This window comes from Photinus pyralis, unplaced genomic scaffold (genome assembly GCF_008802855.1).
Source record: "Photinus pyralis isolate 1611_PpyrPB1 unplaced genomic scaffold, Ppyr1.3 Ppyr1.4_LG1, whole genome shotgun sequence".
Classification (NCBI taxonomy): domain Eukaryota; kingdom Metazoa; phylum Arthropoda; class Insecta; order Coleoptera; family Lampyridae; genus Photinus; species Photinus pyralis.
Window position 1 is genome coordinate 35,489,909 of NW_022170249.1, and position 21,545 is coordinate 35,511,453.

At 35.8% G+C, this 21,545-nt stretch overlaps 1 protein-coding gene across 7 annotated transcripts in view; it reads left to right on the forward strand.

Annotated features, from left to right (window-relative positions):
• Positions 1 to 21,545, forward strand: part of LOC116160483 — a 321,930-nt gene that overhangs the window by 151,641 nt on the left and 148,744 nt on the right. For 5 of the 7 annotated variants that reach the window (XM_031473680.1, XM_031473683.1, XM_031473681.1 and 2 more), the window contains exons 2-3: positions 18,502 to 18,766; positions 19,113 to 19,157. In XM_031473680.1, coding sequence (XP_031329540.1) covers positions 18,502 to 18,766; positions 19,113 to 19,157 — 310 coding nt within the window. The remainder of the gene's footprint in view (positions 1 to 18,501; positions 18,767 to 19,112; positions 19,158 to 21,545) is intronic. The other 2 variants (XM_031473685.1, XM_031473682.1) reach the window with 1 other exon arrangement.

A 21,545-nucleotide genomic window follows, 5' to 3' on the forward strand; every position in this document is an offset into this window, starting at 1 on the left:
CATTGACGACAGCAATTTAGTAAGTTAAATTGATTTTGTTATCTTACATTACACTGAGCACATTCTTTCAAGTTCGTTTTTCACGCACTATTATCACTTTGTGTGCCGTTACGTCATTATTCGATATGAAACTATACGCTTCCTCCTATTCCACGTTGTTGTTTACTTCCGCAATGTGTATGTTGTAAACATAACAACGTTAATCCCAAATTTCAACAAGCACAAGTTATAACGAAAAGTATCTTGTTGGTGATCCACTCGTTCAAATAGGCAGTGACGTCGAAAAGCCGACGATTAGAATAATACAAATAGATGAGGCACATACCAGTGATAAGTGTCGGCGAACACGAAGTACCTTAGTTAGTAAGAAGACAATGTTTAATGCATCACTAAGGGTAAACAGTATCCATATCCAAGGATGTGTTATATAAAAATGATATCCGTTCCGTTTATTGGTTACCCTTAAACCACTCATCTGCGAGCAGCACAAAGTGTAAACGATTCACATCAGCGAACAAAAGCTTATACGCTATGCCGGCGGAGTACTTCTGTGAACAGTAAGCATATTTTAATGGATGTTATTCATGCGTTCAATTGAACGTATTCAGCGAACGTTGTCAATTGCTTAGTGCAATTCTGAGCGATTAAGTAAATAAAAATCACGTCTAAACCGTGGAAAATGTGCAGACATCCGGAGTTTACGCGTTCGCAATTATACAAATGCTTTCCGCTCGGAATTTCGAAATAATAAACGAGCACCCACCTATTGTTTGAACAGCTCGGCGCGGATTGTGGATCATTCCCGCTCTAAAAGACATTTCGAGTCTAGCTTCAAAAATTTTCCGAAAAACGGCACAATACAAATCTTGTTTAAGAATCTGTAACTTATAAAGTTCAGCCTCGTTATGTCTTCTAATTCAATTATCTTATAGAAGAGCGCATTAAAGAAAAAGTTCTTCAAAGTTAAAAATCAAGACCCATAAACTTTTATAGAAGTTAGTGCCTAGTTATTTTGTAATGCAAATTCGACTGAATAACGAGCTCTATATAATCCGAAATAGTATTTTCGATTTACTTTATATAATGCCACCGTCAGCTTCATTTTTTGCGTTTCCATTATTCCTCATGAGAAGCACTTAACCCCAACGAACGTAATTCTATAAATACGGATTAAATTAGGAGTGGAAACAGTTATGCACGTTCCATAGTTTATTTCAAATCGCTATTTGTGTTATGGTAGAGATAAGGTTTTAATTACATCGAACAGAGGATTACATCTGCATCGAATTATTCGAGAAAATGTAAGTATGCTTCTGACCTATATTGCGTCTAACATCTAAATCTCTTATTATTACAGACGTGGGGATTACGCAACTGTGAATTCGATTTTCTTCCAAATTATAAATTAATATGAATGGGCCAACAGCCGTTAAATCCCCATACTGTTATAACGAATAATGTGGTCTTATTTGACAGTTATAATTAATTATGATTAATGAGGATTGAGGGCTTTAGTTTGCATTCTTACGATTTTTTTCATTATTTCGTTCAGAATGAATAATGTTGGACCTGACACAATTGTAATATTGAGAGAGCTATTCCTTTAAAAGGAGCTCGTTATAAAATGTGTACCTAATGAATAAATTATTTCACCTTCTACTTCTTTCACATGACGAGTGACAGTAGTATTACATGTAGCATAATTAACAAGGTGACTTTTTACTCATTTCTTTCTAAAAGAGGGGTTACTGAAAGTCATTCGTTGAATGTCGTAATTTTGAACTTGTGATCATATTTGTTCTTGACAATTTATCGATCTGTATAAAACACTTACAATACGTACTACTTTACCACATCACTATGTAAAAGGAACATATAATCAAAGATTTTTATCACGGATGATATACATTTCAGAACTTTTGATAATTTAAGAGTTGAATTCAAATTTACGTATAGCTAAGTAAATTTAGGTTAAATAAAAATTTTAAAAACTTGCTTTGAAATTTGCACCAAATGGTCCAATTTCCTACTAAAAACGTATAAAAAGTTTTTTTCTAGCATTAACTATTTGGGAGATATACAGATGTATAAGCAGAACATCCAAGAAGTCGATAATGAAAATCTACACTGGATCCATGGGCGACGTTCTCAACATCTATGGAGTGTGGTGCTAATATTAATAGAATAGAGAGAATTCACCTCAATTTATTAGAAAATGAAATTTAAAATCATCTAAATAAATAAAATATCAGCAATAATTTGTGGTGCCAGCAAGATGGCCCTCGAGCACATTATGCCCTCCTTTTCCAAAGAACCGTTGGATTGGTCGTGGAGGACCATTTGGGCACCTAGATCACCTATAAGCCGCCACTAGATTTTTCTCTGGCCAGCTGTACATCGTTGAACCAACAGCTCTGCCGTGCAATCGTATAATCTAGTAAGGCATAAAGCAATGTTTGTGAAAAAAATCATTTTTAATTTTTCAAAAGTTAACCTCTTAGATGTCTTTAAAAGCAGAAGTTTTAATAAACCAAATGATGCATTTCTTAATCATTTTTTCTGCCCTTTCAGATTTTTGAATTGGTTTTCACTTATTTTGGTAAATTCTCTCAAATTTTAAACAATTTGAGTTACTAACTTCAAATAACCTTTACAGTTCACAAATTAAAAACATAGTATGTCTAGTTAAGACTGATGCAAAACTGAAATCCCGCATAAAAATGTATCAAGTCAATTAAATATAAAAAAATCAAGCTGATTCAAATTAAAGAACATAGCAACTTTTGTTAAGAGTAACTTACATTTCATCACACTCTTTTAAAACACAGCAAGTAGATATTTTTTGCGAAGGGGTTCAAACATACAGCAAGGTATGTTACTAATAAAGTAATAATACTGTAATTATTTGTAAGATTTTAATACTCAACACATTTACTTATTCATTCTTAGTAACAACAACGTGTACAAACCAAAAAGACGAAATAATCTGATTCTTAGTTACGTTAGTAAATATAATCTATGGGTAATTAACAATTTATATGTATAAAAAACTTATGGGTAGTAATTATTGTAATAGGAACAATAGGTATAAAAAAACACAAAAAAAAAGACTTGAGCGCCAAAATTTACGTCCACTTTAAAAACCTAAACACACTCAGTCGCTTCAATTGTTGCCACCGATTTACCTAAATCTTGCAAGTCTTGCGAACTTAATAAATTATTCCAGAATATTTGCTTGCGAACACCCATGTGTGGCACTAAAGTTTTCATAATTGCATCCTTCTTTTCAGATTTTAGACCTCGAGGAAATGCACCTAAAGAAGCTCGTGGTAATTTTAATTTAAATTTTGGATGCAAAAATGTAGTGTCTGAAAAATTCTCATCTTCTAGTTCGTATTTGTAAAAAAGTTTTTTGCTGCCTTTTCTAAATTGTGCAACTTTTAAGTCGTTCAGTTTCGGCATTAAAGAACCCTTTTTTCGCGACATACATCCATTTTCAAATTCTTTGAAGTCTTCAGCACGTAAACTAATGATTTCGTTTAATTTGTTTGACGATTTAATCAGGTTTTCAAGATCCTCAAAATCTAATAACTCCGCTGTTTTATTCCACTTTTTGCCTATCTGCCCATGTATTGCGTCTGCCTTCATGAAACTGTGGCCTGGTTCAAAATACTTAAATGTGATAGTTTCGGGACCCCATTCTTCATTCACAAAAATGAGACAGCCAGTGAAAAGAGTCCAATTCTTGTTTTGAGCAGTACAGTTATCGGCCCAAAATATTATGTGCTTTGTTGTACTTTCCATTCTAATTAAGACGTTGTAGTACGCCGACACAACTTCTGGAGCATTTCTTGCCTTAATAGCTTCATGCCACAAAACACATTTGTTTTTACCTTTTGGTTTTAAATTGGCAAAGGTTTCATGAAATACCGATAGTCGGCTAACGAAGAACGCATCTTTAATTGTCATTTTGGGTAACAACAAAACCTTTTGCATATCAACGGCATAGAGTTCGAAATCATCACCCCATGTTTGAGTGGAATCTTCTGTATAAAATTTCCGAGCGGATGTGTATCTTCGCTTGTGGGTTTCATACGTAACGCATGTTGAACAATGTTGTTCATTTAGTTCATTAGGTACAACATCATCATTTGGTGTAGATACTTCTGTTTGATTGGTGTCACTCCTGTTTTGTGTTTTTTCTGCATCGTGTGAATGGTTTTTGTATACTGAACAAATTGCACAGTCATCTTGACTTGGCGTTGTAAATCCGATATTTTCCTTTTCGAAAACTTTTCTGTACGTTTCGTAGCTTAAACGCTTGTATTTGGTCAAATAATCTTTATGCATTTGATGTATGGTTATGTCACTACTCAAGTAGCGTCTATTAGGAGCGTGTGATATGTTATAATGTGACACTTGTGGGTGGTATGAATCAATATGTTTTTTAACCATCGTGTAGTTTTCCTTTGATATATCTTTCATTTGAGTGGCACGAGTTTTTCCTCTCTTGTCCTCTAGACAAGGCAAATCATTTGAGGTTCTCTTTAAAAAACTGGTAACGGAACCATCCGTTTTGTACCCAAGTGTATGAATAAACATTGTTTTGCATACAGATAACATATTACCGGAAAGAAGTGATGGTTCAATAGAACTGTCAGATTGATTACATGAAGGACTATTTACACTTGAAAGGAAAGAAATTATGGGCAAGTTATATGACACCGAAAACCGTTTGTTTGTTTCTGCATCCACCCTTCTGTATTTAATGTCCATTTTACGAATATATTTATCAAAAAAAAGTTGTCGTTTTCCATAGTCAAGTTTTTCAAAATACTGGAAGATAGTCTTTCTGTGATCAGAAGGTAATTTTTCTGAACATTTTTTTCTGCATTTTGTATCACAAGGAGGGAAAAGTTTAAGTTGGCGTTTGCGTTTATTGGAATTTGTTATCGCACTTAGAGGTTCTAAATTTTCATTATCGTTGTCTAAAGACGGTTGACTTACTTGTAAATTGGATCCTGGTACCGTCAATTGTTCAAGTGCTTTGGTGATTTCCTCATTTGTTAGACCTTTGAATTCAAACTCCTCTTCATCGGGAAATGGTTGTGAATAATCCTTGTAGACTATAAATTTTGACCTTTTCGATGGTTTCTTCCGACTAACGATATTGAAATCGTATTCTTTAAAATATTCGGGTGGTCCCTTTCTTTTTTTTTCATCAAGAATGGGGTTGTAATGTGGATCTTCATCAGAATCATCCACTGGCGAATCCAGATTCATAATGTCTTCAACGAGGTCGTTGCACTTCGCTTCTTCGGATCTAAAATTGTTATTTAGACTATTAGGTTGAAAAAGTAACTGTTATGAAATAAAAATTGAATGAAAGTCGCCAAAATAATCTAATTTGTAAAAGTTCAAGAATTATAGTTTCAAATTTCACTGCCTAGACCTAGAGAGTAAAACGATTAACATAATTTTATATTTTACAAATTACTGATAATAATAACGACATGCGTTTTATTGTCATTGAAATAAAAAAACAATCGTTAATACATACCGTTGTCCATTATCAGTTAATAGTTTCAGAATTCGACTAGAGCGAGACGTACACATCATTTTCTTAGTTAAAAGAATTATATCATTTGTTACCACCTGCAACACCAACCCTGCTTCAACAGCTAACCTGACTCGACTGACGGTCAGAGCTCAGCTCAATGGATGAAAAACCAAAGTAGCAAGTCAAAATCACTAGGTTAGTACTGACCATCCATCTTGGAAAATAATTTTAAAATTATTCGTATATCGACGTACTACAGTATTGTTATTCAATATTGTATTTTAAATTTTAGCATGCCATGTTACTATGTTGTGAAAATCAAAACCTTGTGTTTAACAAAACTAAGTCGACATGCTACATTTTTATTTTGTAATTATAAAAGGAACAATATAAGCGTGTCATCTTACTATAATTTACTAATGTGATTTTATACCTTATTGTTATCTTCAAAAGCAAAAGGCAGTATGTCTACATGCTAAACTATTTTTTTTTAGTAAATCGATCTGCTAAAACTTGCGTCCCTGTATCTTCCTTATTAAAAGTCGTATATATACATTGAAAATAGTAACTGATAAAGCTCATTTTTATACTTTTCCAAGCACAAACAGAGCAATAACATAGTAAGTCGAGTTACTAGATTATTTAATTGGACGGCAGAGCTATTGAAAATATGTAACGTCTCCAGAAATTATCCTTTGGGCTATTCCCTTCATTGTATTTTTGTAAATAACAAATTTTTATTTGATGGAAATTTTTAATTTTCAGTGTCAAACTGTAGATGGTTATTACAAAATAAAGTTTAATTTGTTCCTTTGTGTCTACTGCTACTTGATGTTTAGACAAAAATAACATGTCCATGCGCTACTAGATTAAACTGCATTTTGATAGGGGAAGAAATACATTTTTTTTAAAACTGTCGTTAAAATAATGTGTTTAACATCTCCATTCCATTTAAAGTTGAAAGTCATTTTAAAATAGTTCGTACAATTGAAAATTTGATATCGCCATCGTGTAGAGAATGTCCTCAAACTGCCAAATATACTAGTGCCCATAGTGTGGCTAAAAAAATACGGCCCTTACTCTGAAACAATGTGTATAATTGTTTAACTATTTAGGATCAATGCGTTTTCCTGCACTTATACGAGTTTACTAGATAATTCATTGTGTTCAAGATAAGGGTGTCTATCATGGGGATCTCCGACACTATAGAAGATACGACGATGGTCAAATTAGAGAATAGATGCGCAAATAAAGAGTAATATGATGCTTTAAATAAACCCAGAAAATTCGGATTACTTCCGAAGATGTGCCAGAAAAGCCGAAATTTACCGATTATTTGTATTTTTTTCTGATGTAATTTGATCAGATACATAAAAATAAAATACACTTACGCATTACCACTATTTGAGTTCTACAAGACAGCGTTGAGAGATTTTCAATACGTTTCGTTTCGTAGAAATCATTAACTTCATTTTTTATAAGGCCCGTAAAAAGAACACACTGTATTGTATAGTATTTTTTATTACGAATATAACGATATATCAGAAAAAAACAATAGTTGGAAACTGTTGCTTTCAACAGGATGGTGCACCCGCGCACAACTCCCTACTCGTGCGAGAATACCTATCGGACAATTTTTTCTATTTTCCCGATAGCTATTCTCGTACTATTAGAGCATTGTGCACAGGTGCATCATACTATTGAAATCAACAATTTCCAACTATTGTTTCTTTTTCATATATGCGGAATTTTTGTTGGGATCCCGCATCTCTAATAATAATGGGTCACCCTGTATGTATTTATTTTCATTTGTTGACGTTAAATGTTGTTCGCTAATTCAGAATGAAAACAATTTCGATCATGGTATTCGAATTTGAAGCCAATGTGATTTTGTTTGAAGAATCAAATGTTGTTAATTTTGTTTAAATAATCGCTTGTATTTTGTTTATTTAATTGTAAAGAAATCAGAAAACACAAGGGTTCGGTGATGTTCGGAAAGTTGAAAAGAAACTGGAATTGTTTTAAATAGAAGAGACGACGTTAATCGTTGCTTTATTTCTGGTGGTGGACGTTAATCGTCATTTTTTTTTGGTGGTGGAGTTTTTTCGCGTATCGCAGTGAGCGGTAGTTGATCCTTGGTTAGAAGACAGTTATCTGGCCTGTTTGTACAGTTGTAGAAGAAAGGTAGAGTTATTTAAAGGGATTTTAATTGAATTTAAAATTGAACGTTAATTCGAGTCGAGCTGAAGCGTCTGTCTACTCTTATGAAAAAGTTATTCGGAGTGTTGTGTTTATCGTTTTTTCACCATTAAAGAGCAAATTTTATGAGCTTGTGCATCATTGACAAAAAGCGCAATTGGCCGGATATTTTTATTTTTTATTTTATTTTATTTTGCCTTTATTTTTAAGTGGGCGGGGTTTCAGCCGAGGCTGCTCTACCAACCCAACCCACTATACATTTACAAATATCCATGCCCAAACCCGGATTCGAACCAGGGACCCTGTACCGCAGTCGAGCTTCCACTGAACTGCGCTACACGGGCCGGCTTTGGATTATTAACACTTTCTTTAATTAATTAGTTCAATCGATCGCTTGTGGTGTGACATGTGTATTCTGGCACTGAGTCCCTATTTTTATTTCAGCTATTATTTGATTGATTTTGTCTAATAAATTTGTTTCATCTGTAAATGGTCTATGTTGTGTTTAATCGACCTCAAATTACGACCTAGGTAAGGGTCGTCATGCTAAATTCTTCTGTTGGTACCCAGGTGGTTTACTGAAAATTTGTAATATAATTGTGGAGTTGATCAAGGATGCTGAGTTTTCTGCAATTTGATAAAGTCTTATCGAGATTTTTGTAACAGCGGATTCTGGAAGTGCCCTAAAAATATGTAATTATTTCTTATAAAAGATTCTGTTAGTATACCTGCGTTTAATTGAGTTAGCTGGACAGGTGCTTGTGGGTGGTTTAGTCACCGTTTGTACATAATACATATTTATTGCCTTTTTACAAATGAACTTTTTCCAGAAGGCGCTTGGTATAAATATCTTACAGACACACAGACAGACACCCCACCCCACAATTAGTTTAAGCTACTCATACATTAGGCTGTACTATATTATATCATTGAATAAAAACACTATAAGAAGCCTAACCCCATGGAAATAAAGCGCGACAGAGTTTGAACTGAGAATATAATGGGAACACTGTCAATAGAGTCGATTCTTGAACTGAGAAGAATGAGAATTTGCTTTCCTCCTATTTACCGCAAAGAGAGTTCGGCGGTCACAACCAATGCGGGTGCAAGGGGATTTGTGAGATTTGTCGCGCTTTCTTCCATAAGCGTTAGGCTTCTTATAGTGTTTTTATTCAATGATTATATTGACATAATCCAGGTATATTAAAGAAAAATAAAGTGCAACTGTAATACGCAGGGACGTTTTATAAATACTAACGTGGAACGCCTTTTGGAATTGTGTGAACAGCGACACCATGTTGCAAAGCAAAGAGATAAATCCGTTTATTGTAGATGTGACGCAATTGATACACCCAATAAACGGCCAGATAGCTCAAGGATGGTAAAACAAGTGGCATGAAACACTTCGTAGCGGTTGATTCGTTCTGAGCATACCATCTACGTAACTCTTTATAATATAACATAAAGTTGAGCGCCACCCAGCTTCTCACTGTATAAAATGAGGGAAGTATTAATACAATTGGCTAAGAAACGACTGATTTATTTTTCGTTAACAACCGTCAAAATTGATAACTAGGTGTTCTATAATATAGAATATTATGTACTTTAAAGGATGATTTAAATCCCAGCGATCATGCGTCGCGTAGGTTCGGCTGACATTAATCAATTGCAGGAGTTAATCAAGTTCATACATCGAAATCTTTGAAGAAGTGAGCCAAATCATGAATTGAGAACTAATTAAAACGATAACGTGTAAGTACAAAGTGGTCGTCGTTTCGTTCCTTAAGACGAAGTATCCAATTATTTACTCTCAGTAGTCTAATTCTCGTTGACTCCTTGTCTAATTCCACAGTCTTGTGAATGACCCCTGAACACCAAAATGGCCGGCAGCTGGTACGGAGGTTATCTCGCGATCAACATTGGTGCAAATTTAAATGTGGAATTTCCAAAACAAATCAAACGGGGGAATTAGTTAAATTTAATTAAGTATAAAGACATTATATATTCACAATTAAATTAAGTATAAATCACTTCCAACTCAAACGGAAGCTGAGGGAACGAGACGGGCGGACGGACTCGAGTGCCACCAAGGGATGCGGACTTGCCCCTGGGCAATGTTTCATAACGGCTGCGAAACGGATGCCACAAATAACATATCGGAGAAACGGCCTCCAGAAATATTGCGGGTAGCGGCGATCGGCTTCTGGCGAAGGATCTGAAAACAGATTTACGGCACACGGACACGATTGCCCTCACGAGAACGCATGCAATAAAGAAATTAATTAGCGGCAGCTACAGAAAAAGCAAACTCCCCTCTTATACTTAACAGAATGAAATGTAACGCTTATTTTTTTAATTTCTAGCTGGCAAACATGCAACAGATCCCATGAAGATTACGCGTTTACCCCACAGAATTGCAATTAGAACCACATGGTTTTCACCTTACGCTGATTAACGTGTTGAATTACGGCGTGCTTGCAGTACCAAAACGAATGCGGAAGAAATTGCAAAAGCAAAGAAATGCGCGAAAAGGATCAACCGCTGGCAAGTGGCGCCAGCTAGCGTAATGACAATCAATCTTTTAGTATGCCAGCGAATCTCAAACAAATACAAACGTTTACGGAATGGTAGAAATAAACTGTTACAAATTAATCTCTGGAAACTGAATATCTGAAATATTTACGAAGTACCAAAACGAATTTAGGCACACCCTGATTATTATTTAATTTAAGCAGTTATCTAGAAGGGAACGCGGTTAGTATGTGTTATTTTCTCCCTAGTATTTAATTAGTATTAATATTTAATTTTCTTTCTACTTCAATTATTTAATACGTCAAAATTTTCCAGACCCCATGCTAAAGAAAAGAACGTCTGGCATATTATAGATTAGGATTGAGCTACCGAATATCGTCGGTGTATGACTGACGTTATTGAAAATTTTCTACACAAAAAATATTCAAATTGGAATCTTTGTTGAAAACGTAATTAAATTCCGTGTATTTACTACGATGGCGGAAATGCCGGTATTTACTAAAATGTACCCTCCTTTCTCCTTTCTGCTCTCGCTGACACTCTACAAACACTTCTACGCTGCACATTGTCAACACCATAATACTTGTAAGTATGAAATGGCAAATTTAATTGCAGCTAGCATTGTGTTACGCTATAATGTCTTGGCCATATCACATTGGTATTTCTTTGCATATATTACTTTGTCAAGGAAAAGCATTTTAGAAATACGCTTCTGTGATAACCTGTTAACGACGTGTTTTCTCTACCCGTAATTAGAAGAAAAGTAGTCGCACCTTTCTTAGATTAAGAAAAATCTAATCGAACGCATCTTAAAACTTTCGAGTAATTATTTCTTAATTACCTCTTTAAACTTTTAAATGCGATTTAACAGCCCTTCTAGCCTTACTAAATTTTCAAAGTCCCCGCCTTAAGTAATAAATAATTGGACGTGCTTGTATTTTCCAGTACAAAATTTATACTCGTACAATTTTCCAAGAGAAATTGTTCGAGTATACAAAATCAAGGAAGGGACGTAATATTTTAGAAGTGAAGTAAAGGTTTGTTCACTCAAGCAAAGCTTGTAGGGTGATAAATTTCCAATGACCATTAAGTCAATCTAGACAGCATTAAAAGTCTCTTGAGAAGTTGGCGCGTATACTTGAAACAAGAGCACAGTTTCAAAGATAACTGCGATACTTAATATCCTCGGAGGGCCTTTTTGGAACAAACGAGAACCTCTCATAAAATCGATACCAACCGTTCCCATTTTAACGGTATAATTAAAGTATTGTCCTTGTTGCGTATTAATCGTAGACAGAAAAGATTACATTTTATATTTCCGCTTTAATAACCATTCGGTGCGCTGTGTAGGTACTAGCAGTAGCTCTGACTTGAATAGAAACTAACAGGTTTATTTCTGTAGCTGAAAATCTCTCTACCAAGAAGGCTTAATGGAGCTAACTAGAAATGTCTTTTACAGCTTTAGAGAATAAGCTTCTTAACTCTAAATTTTATTGAATGTAACCTTTCGGTATATAAATGCGGTCCCGGTATAACGGCGACAACGTGTGAATTGGCAAATTATCGCCTATTCTATAGAAACGTATGTGAAAAGAGTAAAAACTAAATTTAATATTGAACTGGAAGTGCAATGGTAGAATATTGATTGATCAGCACGATAAAGAATATTAGTGTTAAGTATCACGTCTCTGTCAATATAAATACAAAATTGACGTAGCGTTGTTGTCAGCAAACATGGTTTCATGAAAGTAGAAGTTTTTGACGGCAAGTCCACAACTTTTTCAAACATTGAAGCCATTTGGACAATCATAAAAACAAGTTTCTTATTTATTTAACTTTGTCAATAGATGCCAGCGCACTAAATTGATAAAGAATTAATTGTTTACCGTTCACGGTCGAAAAAGTAACTCCAGTAAATACACATTCTCATTTTTTCGTCGTCAATGTAGACCAGTTTTCCAAATACAACATCATGGATTACGATAGGAGAGTGGACAAAGTCCACACTTATTTAGGCCTCGCATTCGGATCCTTTGTACTATCTCCCTGACTAGAGTCGCCCAACCTGCTTGGAAGCGGAAGGGGAAGCGGCTTTAATTGTTGCCAGGTCCGGCCAGGATACCTCCAACATGGATCGTATCAGTTGGACTAGAGCGGGACATTCACAAAGTATATGATGTGACCTCTCGTCGTCTGTGTAACATCCTCTACATTCTACAAGATGGTGAATCTACCAAACCCATGCGCTGTATGTGCTTGTTTAGTTTACAGTTCCCAGAAAGTATGCCCACAAGTAACCTCAGATAGCCCTGTGTAGAAACGCACCAGGCTCCGAGATGGTCCTCTGAAGACCTCTCTCGTATGGCGACAATCTAACATCAAGTTCTACCTGGCTTTGTGGTGGGTTTGGGTATATCTTGAGTTAGTAAGTTATTTACAGTTGCAACTGTAAGTGGAAGAGCCGGCTCTGGACCATAAAACACCTGTTTTATTTTATTTTATTTATTGTCCCTCTTGTTCTAGGCCCTCAACAGGCTTACGCCCAATTACAGAGTGACTCACATAATCCTTTTTAGAGGTGCCCCTGCAGAAGGTCTTAAGTTGTTTTATACTACTCCGGTATTTACCTTACAAATTAGGAAAACTGCAGGAAAACCTAATTTGGAGTAGCCGGCAGAATGCTGATCTAAGGAAATTCCCATCTCTGCCACAGATGAAAAATTCACCTCAAACCAAGTTCGAACACCCGACCTCCGGATTTATAGCCAATGCTCTACCACTGAACTATAAGCCGGTTTGTTTTGAAACCACTGGGGCTAACTCATCGGGTTTCTCATTGCCTTTCGTTCCATACGAGCTCGAGAGTGTTGCTGCTGTGTTGCTTCTTTTTCTTGTGAAGAGAACTAGCTCATATTCTTCGGTTACTCTGAGAGCCGATTGCAGACGACATAGGCTAGCCTTAAATTTGCCGGTTATCAATATGGATATACAATATCCATATCATCCGCATAGCCCGCTGTCGTTGAGGTGATAAAGGAGGCTGTTTGCAGTTAAGTTCCGGAGAAGTGGTAATAGCACCCCACCTTGGGGGCATCCTCTCACTACCGCGAACCTCAGTGTTTCGTCGCCAACGCTGATGTGCACTGCTCTGAGTTTCAGTAATGCAATTTCTATTGTTTCGAAGGTTTATTATTCGATCTCTCAATCCCCCCTACGACGCAGTGCAGGGCTGACTCTGTAGCTCTTCCTGGTGAGTGTACGTGTTTGTTATGGTGCAACGGATGCCGTGTTAGCGCCATATTATCTCTTGTATATCTATCGCACCATCTTTCAAGGCAAAAGACGTCAAGCTGTTTGGACGATATAATTTAGGTGGTTTTGCCAGATTTGGGGATAAAAACAATTTTTATCTCCCTCTATTGTTTACGTATGTGTCTGATAGAGATACAGCCCGTACATTATTTTCTCACTAGGTAGATAACTATATCATCCAGTCTCCGCATTTCAGGAGAACTGGTGTTATGTCGTCCAATCCTGGTGAAAATGATATCTAAAATATCTTTCTTATATATCCGTAGGTTCAGTGTTACTTTGTTCTTCCTTACCTCATTTAACAGTTTGCCCAACTGAGATTTCTGCTTTGCCAGCGACATGCGCTACCAAGGATGGTTATAGGGTGCCTTAGCGGTTCTCCAGAGGACACTCTAGAACCGCTCAGTAAGTCGGTAGGACGCGAGAGACGTCCCCTAATACAGCGTATCAATTCAGTTAAACTCGGGAATTCTCTGTAACAAGAGTAAAAGTAATTTTTGATGAGTGCCCAACAAATTCTCCAAAAATAGAAAACTATAAAATTCAAGTGCTACAGACATAAGAAAAGATACTGTCAAACTTATATCATATCCGTAGCTTCCACTCTTACCTCTTTCTGATTTTCTCCTACTATTTACACTCATATTTATAGCTATCGCCGTTGTAAATTCTGACCCAATAAGCGATTTTTCTTACAACTTACAACTCATAAGCTTTTTGTAATTTAACGTTCGGTTGCGATATCAGCTCTCCTTCCTCTTATTTTAATCCCAATGACCCGCTTCATTTTCTCATCTTCAATACATGTAATGCAGGATAAATATTAATTTACTTTATTCACCTACATCAGACCTTCCAAATTTTCTGGGTGTTCCTGTAAAGAGCATGTTAGAACTTGCACACAGGGGGTCACTTGGTTTGACTCGTCCCTGCATCATATATTGTTTCCAAAGAAAATAGTACGACAATTGAACATGAGTCTCATTGTCTACTACCAATCAGTGGTTGATTATAATAGTCTTGTCTTTACCAAGTAATGTCTAAAAACTGATTGAAGTCAGGCATTAGGTTTAAATCGGTGTTCTTTAAGGGTTCTTTTAAGAGTAATATAATTTTAACACACCCAACAAATTACAATCAAGCTGTAGGGGGTGCCTTTTATCATCTTTCAGCAAGCATACACGCTCAGATTCCAGTTCCCCGCGCTATACCAAGATCTTATGCTATGTGAAATGGCGTGCGATCACTACATCTACCACAAAACACCTGTGTAGCTAGCAAATCAAAATTGAAATTTTGTAATCTCTCCTCGCTATACATCCGGCATCTGGTAGAAGATAGAGTCATAATATTGGCTTGAAATTTCTCACATCGAGCGAGGCTCGGTGGGCTCGACCAACTTCCGAAAATTCCAAACAATCTGTTACACAAATTTTGATTAACACCTGAAACAAATCTTGGCCACGAATAGAAAAATCTGACGAAGGCGCTTTCTGAGTCGCACAAAGGAATCGAATAAACACACAATTAATTGATAAACAATGACAAAAATTTATTCCAAAACACCAGAAACAATTAAAACAAGATCCCTGAAAGAAAGAAGAGCTTACAACTCTTGTTTGGAGATGATACCCCCCACGCATATGGTCGATAATTAAAAATAAAAAATCTTTTATTACTTACAGTTTTTTTTCTCTATTAATCTAAATAATCTGGTCGTAAAAGGTTTGCAATATTCAGGCGCACTTATTTTTTTTTATTTTGCCTCTATTTTTGAGTGGGGGGGGGGGGTTCAGCCAAGGCTGCTGTACCAACCCAACCCACTATACATTTACAAATATCCATGCCCGAACCCGGATTCGAACCAGAGACCCTTAGCACCACAGCCCAGCTTTAACTGAACTGCGCCATACAAGCCGGCTTATCAAAAACACTCGCTGAACGCTTCGGGAAACTTAACTTTTTCTTTATTAAACTGCACTCAATGACTCGAACTGGTAAATAAGATGAAAAAATTTTCGGTGGCTGCTCGGGCGGTGGAAACTTTTAACTTTCACTAAGCAGGCAACTGCTTTGTTTAGTCACACTCGAATTAACAGTTTTTTTTTAAAACTTTCCTCGAACTTCAACTACTTCGCTTGACGATATCTTAAATCTTTTATTAAAATTGCCTACTACTGCACACTTGATTTCGAAACCGAGGAAGTGCGTCTTTAACAAAACAACTAGAGCGACACTCCTGAGATTTAGCGTAAACAAATTTACACGCTCTTTTTACCCTTGCGAAAAACAAACAGCTGGCAGCAGTCGCGGCTTAGTTTTTTTTGTTATTTTCAGTATTTTAGGAAACACCACTTCCACGACTAAATAAAATCGTACGTCAAGAATTTTCAAATCAACCGCCAATCACATTTAGACTTGATACCACCAGCTTCCAAGGAACGCGTCCCAACTTATGCGGAAAATAACGCGCAATTCTTCGAAACATCTCATCTGTTGACAGCGCTAAGCACACGTGCGTCAGGTAATTAAACTTCGTCCGACAAAACTCAGAAACGACCTCACAGTTTCCCGTTTTGCAATTAAATGTACAAATCTAAATAAACAATGTTTCAAAAGCGATAAAATCTAAACAAAAACCACGCATTTACAAATTTTGAAAATTGAAAAACAACTTTGAGATACAAATTCAAATACAATAAACCGATACAACGAAATATCGAAGGATCCTCAGTATTACAATCACTTTTAACGATAATTTATTTTAATCTTACAAAATACATCAAATTCATGTCTTGGGCATTGAGATAATGCTCTTAATCTTGTTCCCAATGATCTTTGTGCATAAATAACGATTTTGACATGTTTTGATCAAAATCCATGTGGCCTCAGAAAAATAATTTAACATCTTTGAATCACACACATGCGGTTATCAAATGTACACGTGATGTACTCTTTCAGCATCAAGATAATGCGTTTGAAACCTTTTAAAACTCTAAATTCATGTATAAAGTATAATTTTGGCTACATTTTGCTCTAAAACTTTCGACCTATACCACAGAGAAGAGTTAGCGTCAATAGCGTCCGTCCTTAATGCCCAAAGTACCCGTACACCAAATTTCAACACAATCGGCCACTTTTAAAAAGAGTTAGAGCGCACACGGACGGACGGACGGACGGACGGACGACAATAAAAAACTATAAAGGACCTGAGGATCCTTAATAAACCAACTTTATGCTTATTTGTAAATAATCCCTAAGACTTATAAATGAAACATTCTCATATACAGGGTGTTCCGTCATTAGATGTTTCTGTTCATCATTAAAAAATCGAGGCAAAAGGTAAAAATCTAAATATCGGATCTCATTCAATATCAATTATCCATTAAGTTATGATGAGCCCAGCGGCGTGTGAAGGTTTAATATATAGCACTATTTTTTATTTGACAGATCTTCCTTAGCTTTGTAAAACAATTTTAATAGAATATTAAAGGATATCATGCATGATACACAAGTACAGTATACAGGGTGGTTTATTGCCGTGTGCAATCCAGCGTTACAATGTTGGTTACATGAAAAAATGTGTCTATGCAGCTGTAGCGGAATTCAATCATATACATTTCAAAGAATAGGCGACTAGCGTATTTTATTATAAAAGATGCAAGCAAGGTTAATTAGCATCTCGTATATTACTATATCTTGCTCGTAATGACGAAACATGCTCAACTTGTGGCTTTCACCAATTAAGGCAAATTTGGGAATCATCCCGAATTAATTATTTACTGTTGCATTAATTCCTTCAAAAGAAGGCATAAAGTGGCGGCAGAGGGAACTTTGGGGAATATGTTAACTATTTTTATTCAAATTCAACAATTATCGTAACTTCCATGCAGTATTATTCTTGTGATCGGTTTTTGTTTTAATCGTATCTATAAATCTGCAAGCCATCACGGGGAAGTAAAGTTATCCCGCCTTAATAAAAGGTTGAATAATTTCGAAACGGTATCTTATTTCAGAACATTTATAAACAAGCAGAAACAAGGCATTTTGTCAACAGGTCCATAAAAATGTACACTTACAGGCCTTGATTACACCTCGGCCTGCAAATTTACTCCTACTCGTAAATACATTTTCTGATCTTGGAATTTTACACAAGTGTCCTTTTCGACATATCTCTATTCCAATATTACCTAAACCTGAAATACAAGTGAATTATACAGATCACTGTAAATATAGAATCAATAATTTGTAACATCCGGGGAAATGATTTAAATGAAAACAGTTTCTTACTGTACAAAACCCGCACGATCCCATCTACAACAAGCGACAACCGAATATTCACAGGATGCAGAAACCATCCTAAGAGATCGGCTGGTTTGTGTCAAAAGCAACAAATGCTTTCCAGATTTATTTTTCGGAAAATTTTGATTCGGGTTAATAATATATAAATTGTGATGTAGGGGGAGTAAAAGTATAAAAAGAGTTGCAGTCGATTCCAATACTGCCGAGAGAACCGCTGCAATGTAATATCCTGTTTATTGAACTGATGTAAATTTTAAAGCAAATATTTTAACGGTAATCGCTAGAAAGTTTAGATTCATCTAGAAAAAAATGAGTACATCAGTTAATGGATACCGCGCTCGTCCAATTTAAAATTAGATCTGGAATTTGTATGCTTTGATGTAATTGAAGTGGAATATTGAAATATTTCACCATGATATCACTGACGTATACGCTTATTTGTTTTGGTTTCGCATATAGTCTAGTATTCGCTCGATCTTTGAATTTAATTAAATTATCTGCACGATTCATTCGTTTGGAATGTATTATGACCCTCATCTGTTATTAAATTTCAGTTGTTATTATTTCCCAGATTGTATTACAGATATTTGTTTTAGGGTGTGCACGAGTTAGGAGTTAGACTACCCCTACAATCTTACTCAGGAGGTCATGCGGTGTTCATGTACAGTACAGCGGCAGATGGAAATGTTACGCTACAGCTACGGGAATCCGACGACCTGGATAGGTCGGGTTTAGCAGCAATGCTGGCGCGATTACAAGATGATGCTACTTTTTCTATTTCATATCAAGATAGTGATATCTTGTCGGATGGAAGTATAGACGTTCTTTTAGGAACTGGGACTGGAACTTTACAGGGATCAGGTTAGATTCTATACTTTATTTATACGCTTTTACTTGTGTTCTCTCAACGCCATTATTCTTATTACTTTCCCGCTTGAAACACCTTTTCATACGACATATTTCAAGTTACTTTTTAGCATTCTTTTCTTTTACTAGTGAAGCACTTACCAATCGTTGTAATGCACGAGACATTCACGTCGTTTCCGTTTCGCGAACACAGGAACACCACGGGAGAGTAGCACAAATTTAGTAACATATAACGTGTCGTAGACCTACTCAAACAACAAAATCAACAGTCACTGCACACACTTCAATTCACAAAAAAATAGTGTAAATGTCAAAATTAACATTCTTCTTTTACTTTCAGTGGCTAGCGCGTCATGCATTCAAAGAGATTCTATCAATTATACAAGTAAGCTCGATCATTTAGATAATTACACAAATTCTACGCGTAAAAAGTAAACGCGTTCATAGCATGGACTTGTAACAGAAACAATGCACGTAATGAACCTTAATAATAAAGCAATCTATTAAAGCGAAATCGTTTAATCGAATCGGATACTGAGAAGTAATCATATTCCTGTCATCACAATATTCGGGAATCAATCCCTTCCTTCACACGTTTCGTAAACTCAAAGGTCTGCTTTGAATCGATTTCCTTAACCCCTCTATATCGGGGTAATATGAAACAGGAGGTGGAGTTCCGAATCATTACACATATTCTTTTTCTCATACGTGACCTGATGACAGACAAGTAAATAACACAAAGGAGAGATTTGAAAATTGCGAATTAGTACGGTTTCAAATGACAAGTAATTAAATGTTCTATGGGTATATGTGACAGCCTAGAAGTGCTTTGTAACAAAAAATTAGAGATTTATTCATGCGGTGTTGATGTATACCAATCCCTTGATTTAGACGCATTTCACATTCGATTCGTCAAAGGCCAGTGTTGAAATTGGAAAAACGTTTCGGACAAAGCTAGTATTTTCCATTACAGTTGCGAGAAATGAAACACGCTGTACTTGATCAATTTGTAACTAATCGTAGCATCCATAATAGTGGATGTGCTACCTTTACTTCTAATTTTCCGTCCTTCTGTCAACTGTTGTTCTAGCTTATGGGCTCTGGCGGAATGATCAAACTAATTTTCTTTAAAAAAACATACACATTGGATCTATTTTCGAAGAAGGTTGTAGTGACTCGTTCGAGTTACTCGAGGGCACACGTGCCAATAAAGTGGAGGAAGCACTTTGTTATTGAGAATGTCTAAGAAACCGAGAAAATCAAACAAACCGAAGAACCCATCGAATCAGGAAACTAAGAAAAAGAAGAAGCCGCCAACCGAAGCGGTGGCAAATGGAGAGATCAAAATAACCAAAACTATCGACAGAAAAGAAGGAACGAAAGGAAGAGCATACACAGGAAGACATGAAACCAAGACAATGTGAATTTAAAGGGACGATCAAACATTAGTACATTTTCTGTGGCTAGCACAGATACAACCCCCACATCTGCATATGCGCGATTCTGTCCAAAATCAACTCTCCTTTTTATGTCTAAGGGTACGTTTATGTTGGAGCTCTTATCGCAGCTCCAACATAAAGGTACCCTAAGAATATGTGTACCAAATTTGGTTCCAATCGGTTCAGCCTTTTAGGCGGAAATGAGAGTGCAGACAGACAAAGCGACCGAGATTTTGTTTGGTTTGGATTCCTGATGCTCTAAAACGTGTATTTCCATCAAAAGTGGGGAGTCATTTTCTACCCCAATGGAATACCTCCCTTACTAACGTAGGGGTGGCAAAAAAGAGAACCAAGGAGTTGAAATGAGATGAATCACCCTAAAGAGACTAAATGGCAACTAATGACAGACAAAATAATATACATATTATATAAATATGATGGGTAAATATATGTACTATAATGAGATTCAAAAATATAGAATAGTACCACAAAGGGAGCAAGAATGGGCTACAGATAGATCAAACAGATACGAAATATGCAGAATAAAGTAAAGATTTACCTCGATTGCCTTTTTCGTATCAGCCGGTGAATAAGTGCAGTCAAGTTGTAGTAACAAATCTACGTATACCTAGCTACTTTGTTTGTGTTTCTAGCTCGGTTAAATCTCTTCTCTGAGTTCTTAGTAACAAACAAGTTGAATGTTCCCAATTGGTAAATATCTAATTATTATGCATGAATAAACTCATCTGTAAATACCTATTTACTACTAAATGGTATAATTAGAAACACATATGTATGGTTATACATCACAATTTTCACTCTTACCAACTTAATAAAGTAATCATGAAATATGCAGTAACATAACTTGACATTTGGACGAAATTATGTAAACTTTGTATTAAGATTGTTAAAAATTTCGGGTTTCTCCCACAATTTTTTTAAATAATTCCACGATGGCATCTCGGGGGCTTAATAACGTCACTTAACCTTAAACGCAAATAAAATTCCCTGATTTTTATCAATAAAGGTAATACAAATTTGTGTCTGCAATTGGTTTTTTTCTACGTCAACTCCTGTCAAAATATCAAATTTACGTCAAACAAAATCTTTTTATGATAATTCTTAAAAATAATCGACCACTACTTTTATACACATCAAAAAAATTAAAATAATTTGACGTGGGTAGTACTCTTGTGGATCCTATTTACGCGATATTGTGATTATGCATTGAAATAAAAGGCCAATGTCCGCTGTGTTAATATTAAAGTTTGCCCGCCTATTTAAGCTTTTTTGTGTGAGTAAATGAACAGATTAATATTGTCTTTGAATTCCCT